At 59.2% G+C, this 5,026-nt stretch overlaps 3 protein-coding genes across 3 annotated transcripts; 1 reads left to right on the top strand and 2 right to left on the bottom strand.

The window, feature by feature from the left end:
• Positions 1-190: 190 nt before the first annotated feature.
• SPRG_21781 (hypothetical protein) lies at positions 191-1,264 on the bottom strand (the record flags this gene model as incomplete). The annotated part of the gene is made up of 4 exons (XM_012355930.1): positions 191-619; positions 714-945; positions 992-1,136; positions 1,186-1,264. The coding sequence occupies 4 exons, from the start codon at positions 1,262-1,264 to the stop codon at positions 191-193; spliced, it is 885 nt and encodes a 294-aa protein (XP_012211320.1).
• A 357-nt stretch (positions 1,265-1,621) lies between these two features.
• On the top strand, positions 1,622-2,937 carry SPRG_16626 (hypothetical protein). Its single transcript, XM_012355929.1, has 7 exons — positions 1,622-1,726; positions 1,774-1,921; positions 1,972-2,077; positions 2,128-2,213; positions 2,260-2,352; positions 2,412-2,479; positions 2,528-2,937. Exons 1-7 carry the CDS (start codon positions 1,651-1,653, stop codon positions 2,890-2,892), a joined length of 942 nt encoding a protein of 313 aa, XP_012211319.1. The 5' UTR covers positions 1,622-1,650; the 3' UTR covers positions 2,893-2,937.
• Positions 2,938-3,939: 1,002 nt separating this feature from the next.
• SPRG_21780 (hypothetical protein) lies at positions 3,940-4,912 on the bottom strand (the record flags this gene model as incomplete). Its single annotated transcript, XM_012355928.1, has 3 exons — positions 3,940-4,377; positions 4,423-4,512; positions 4,724-4,912. The coding sequence occupies 3 exons, from the start codon at positions 4,910-4,912 to the stop codon at positions 3,940-3,942; spliced, it is 717 nt and encodes a 238-aa protein (XP_012211318.1).
• Between the last annotated feature and the right edge of the window lie 114 nt (positions 4,913-5,026).

The raw sequence follows: 5,026 nt of genomic DNA, 5'->3' as shown, positions 1-5,026 counted from the left end.
AGCCGCCCGTCCCGCGTATCAAAGACCCGCACGAGACCGACCGAGGTACCGCACACGAGTGTGTTGCGGAAGAGCATGAGACTCGTCACTTGCGGCGACGGCGTCCGGGCTGCCCGCGGCAGTGTCGACTTGTGAATGCTAAATCGCAAAAACAAAATCAATCAAAGAAATGAAAATGGACCACGCGTCGCTACCTCTCGACTGAGAGCGACGTCGTGAGCTCGGCTTTGGTCGCATTCCAGACAGCCACGTCGCCCTTTTCGTACGTGGCGGCCACAAACACAAACGAGCCTTCGCTCACATCGACCTGGACTTTGACGGGCTTGTGGCGCTGGTTGGCGCGCGTCGGCAGAAACGGCGCAAGCCCAATGTGCGAGCGCGGTGCGAGGCTCGATGTCGGGACCAACCCGCGCACGGGTGCACTCGTCGTCTTGGTTGCCACCGCGGCCGCGAGGTCCCATGTCTTGACCGTGCCGTCCGAGGCGCCAATGACGAGCATCTTGGCGCACGTGTCAAAGCAGGTGGCAAGCGCATGGTAGATGGTAGCGACAATCCGAGCCTCCTTGAGGTGCCAGAGGTAGAAGAAAGCCGTGTCGTGGAGGATCGCACCCGTGAGCACCTAAGGTCGTCATTTGAAAAAGAATGCGGCAACCGAGGATCGAAGCGTGTACGTGTGTCGCAATTGGACTGCCCGGACTCTGCACGAGCGTGACCGACTGGAAGGCCGCGCGGCGCCACTCGTCGTGTGTGAACGGGCGGTCGGTCCTCACACTAGCCGCGTCGTCGTAGAGCGCGTCAGGCACGGCGAGGTAGACAGGCGTCTTGGCGAGGTTCTGCTGCTCATAGTACATGGCGCGGAGCTCGTTGATGTAGTCTTTGAGTGTTGAGCGGTCGCTGAGGAGACAGCCGCGGATCGTGGGCGGCGCGCCGCGGCGATTCACATTCCTAGTGCATCGTGAAGGCGACACGAGCCGCAAGATGGGCGACGTACGGCGCCGGAACATCGGTCTCGCGGTACGCGTACGACGAGGCGCGGCGAAAGCAGGACGCGAGGAACGGGCCGCGCGGCGCCTGCGCCAGCACTTCCCACACTTGCGGCCGCGCCACGGCCTTGGACCACGTCTTGTTCACGCAGGCTAGAGGCGCATGCGCATGGGCGTAAGGCAGACGACGCATATGGCGTACCCATCATGGCAACGTCTTGGCGCTGGACGTAGCCGAGGATCGTCGCCCACACATGCGTATCGCCAAGGAGCGCGTCCATGCTGCGCTGGCGAATATTCGGAATCGGACTTCGTTTTGATGCATCAAGTTTGAGAGGTCGTTAGCCGTGTAAAGGCCGGTCTTCACCCGTGAGTTGCGCGGTCATACTCGTTTTCAGAGGTCACGACATCGGGGCGATAGGAGCAGCGCTACGAAGGCGAGCGCAAGGCGTACTACGCGTGTAGCAGCCAACGGCACGATCAAGAGGGCTGGCGTTGCGCGGGTCCATTTCTGTCATATAACCGGCCTCGATCAATCCATAACGTACACTACTTTAGGACGAAATCGTCTTTGCGACACGATTTAGGGAAGACTCAATTTCGGATGTACACTATTCCGAGTACACTAAATAGTGTATCGTGCCGTTGGAGTCAAGCAGCAAGCCGCATGCCACCGGCGTCGTACGAGTGCACCCGCGTCCTGCGCGGCCATGTGGGCCCGGTCATCGCAGTCCGCTTCAATGGTAGCATCGCGCTCTATGTATATGACCATGGCGCTCATGCCAACTAGACAAGGGCACGTACTGCATGAGCTGCGGCAACGACCGCACGATCAAGCTCTGGAACCCGCACCGCGATGGCCTCGAGGGCCCCGAGTCGGCGTTCCTCGTCAAGTCGTACACGGGTCTGCACGGCTACGAGGTGCGCGACGTGGCCATGTACGTCTACGCTCTTCTTCAACTGATGTGCTCAGCGGATGATGGTGTAGCGAGCATGACAATGCCAAGTTTGTGTCCTGTGGCCGCGACAAGGCCATCTTCCAGTGGGACGTGGCCACGGGCAAGGTCGTGCGCAAGCTCGACGGCCATAGCCACGTACGCCCACTGTCTTGGATCGCCGCTGTTTTCTCATGCAGGATCCCTAGAGCGTCAACGCGGTCGAGTACAATGACGACTGCTCGGTCGTCGCCAGCGCCTCGTATGATAGCACCGTGCGTCTCTGGGACATGCGGTACGCCGTCGTCTTCGTCTCCTTCTCTGTGCCATGCTATTGCTAGGTCGCGGAACTCGTTTGCGCCGATTCAAGTCCTCGACCACTTCAAGGACAGCGTCACAAGCGTCAAGATGACCGACCACGAAATCATCACGGGGTACATAGATATCCTCTCTACCGTGTGCCATGGATAGACGTGCAGGGCGATTGCTGTAGGTGCGTCGATGGCTATGTGCGCAGCTACGACCTCCGCGCCGGGCTCCTCACCCAAGACAACCTCCACAGTTCGTACCCACTATCATTTGTTGTCGATACGTATCTTGCACTGGTAGGTCCCGTCGTCAGTCTCCAGCTCTCGAGCGACCTCAACTGCATCGTGGCGTCGACGCTCGCCAAGCGCGTCGTTCTCTTTGAGGCGGCGTCGGGCACGGAGCTCAATGCGTTTGAAGGCCATGCACTCTCTTCCTACGGTGTCGAATGCGGCTTTACGTTCGACGACGCGCATATCATTAGCGGCTCGGAAGACGGCCGCGTGCTCATCTGGGACATGCTGCACGCGACTGATGCGTCGCGCTCGTTCCTCGCACACGGGGCCAACACGCCCGTCCGGTCGGTCGTGAGCCACCCGACCGAAGACATGCTCCTGACCGCGTCCATTGACAGCACGGTCAAAGTCTGGCGTCGGTCCTTGTACTAAGATCCTAGATTTAATATACATGACGTCGTGCTTGGCGGTCCACGGAAAGCCCGATTGGTTTGTGTGGTGCCACGAGCCACGTTTGGATGTCGACGGCGGACCTGTGTCACGCGGCGTGGTCCAGTAGGACCTGCGCCACGTCGTGGGTGATCGTGGTGCTGCAGGGGGTTTTGCTGCATTTGTAGGATCGCCACCCAGGCGTTGCCTGCACTCTATCCAGGAAGCGCGGCGCTCGCTTCGCCCGACGTGGCAATGCGTCGAGACATCGTGCAAGTCGTCAATCTCTGTAACATCGTTCCACGGCCATACTACATACAGCACTTATGATGCTACCGAAGGGAAAGCGCAAGAGGTAGCTGAAGCGAGGAAGCTCAAGACTGCACGCTCCGTACAGTCTTCCAGACGTCGCGGTCCTTGGCCGTCGGTGGCACTGTCATTGGACACTGTCGACGACGACAGACCCTCTATTCACTCGTTCCTGCTATATCCAACGTGTTGCAAAGGGTCAAAGCAGTCTGTAGCTATCCGACTGCAGTGTCGTTCGATCGACGGGCATCCCATGAGGTAATATTCGTCCATATTGAGTATCGCGCCAACGTCTTGCATATCCCTTGGACCTTGGATAGCGCTGGACGTCCACTGGATAGTAGGTCCGTACGGGATACGATACGGTGTGTTGAAATATGCATACGCTCGATTGGATAGTGTTGATAATGGTGGGAACATCAAGACGTCGCGTTGGGAGGCAGCTGCGTCTTGGGATAGAGGACAGTCGACGCCGACAGCGTCGTGTTGCGATCGCCTCGTCGGACGACCATGGCCGACGCCGTGCGAGGGACGTAGGTGTAGTGCTTGGTGCTGTCTGTGGCCGATGAGTGCACGCGTGCAATGACACCCGCCGGCGTCCCGACGACTTCACACGCGCCTACCGTTGGCGTCCCTGGCCCCGATAAGGCTCGGTTGCCCATGCTGTCAACGCCAATTATAGATTGGATCAAATCACTCGATGGCACTCTGCCCCGTAGTATCAAGTTGATAGCTTTTGGACTAAAAATGACGCCCCGTGTCGGGTTTGAACTCGGGCTCGGGCTTGGCCTCGTCTTTCTTGGTGAGCAGATGCTCGAGACGCCGCGCTTCGTCCATGTTGCCGGCCTTGTAGTGCATCTGCATCTGGTCGCGGAGGCGCTGCTGCTCGCGCATGCTTTCGATCTTGCTGCGGTCCATGGTCTGCAAAATGAGCGCAAACTCCTTCTTGTTCGCTTCGGCGCGCTGCCGCATGCGCTCGGCGTAGGCCGTCGCCTCTTCCTCCGCAGGACGGGGCTTGTGTCGCTTCGCACGCTTGGCCTGCTCCTTGGCCAACTTGCGCTGCTCGTACTTTTCAATGTCGTAGTACTTCGCATGCGGCAACGTCGCCGTGTTGTAGTCTTCCATGTAGTCGCGGAAGTGGTCCATGGCCTCGTACTTGGGCCCGTTAAAGTCGGGGATCTACATCCGTGTTTCCATGCATCGGAAGCAGACAAGAGGATCTACCTTCTTGACGTCGCGGAGCCAGGCCTGGAACGAGACGGCCTTGGCGTGGAAGTCGGTCTCGCGCAGAATGCCATACTTGCCATATTCGTTCTGGTTGATGGCATGGGATGATGCTTTCTTTTCTTGTGGCTCTTCTTGCTCTTCTTGTCCTTCGTGTCCTTTTTACTCTTCTTGGACGACGCCTTCTTGGAACGACGACGGTGACGCTCGTCGTCCGAGTCGCTGCTGCTCGTATCAGCTGCCTTGCGCTTGTCGCTTGTCTTCTTGTTCGTCTTGCTATCGTTGTCGCTGTCGTTGCTACGACTGCGGCGACGATCGCGGCTGGCACTGCGCTTGCGGCGGCGCGACCGCTCGGCGCTGGGGGTGCGGCTACGACGACGCCGGTCCGGGCTTCGGCTTTGGCGCCGGTCGGAGCTCCGTCGCCGCGTCTGTCGGGGCTGCGCCGCCGGTCGCGGCTGCGGCTGCGGTGCGATGGTCGCCGGTCGCTCATTTCGAAGGATGGTTCGTATCCGGAAGACACACTGGTTGGCATCGAAACAGTGTCTTGTACGGATACCACCCACAAGACTCAAACAGTGTCTTTAACAGGATCGAAACAAGGTTT

Source organism: Saprolegnia parasitica (genome assembly GCF_000151545.1).
Source record: "Saprolegnia parasitica CBS 223.65 unplaced genomic scaffold supercont2.334, whole genome shotgun sequence".
NCBI classification, from domain to species: domain Eukaryota; phylum Oomycota; class Saprolegniomycetes; order Saprolegniales; family Saprolegniaceae; genus Saprolegnia; species Saprolegnia parasitica.
The sequence above is the reverse complement of the archived record's forward strand: the minus strand, read 5'-3'. Positions and strand labels throughout refer to the sequence as shown.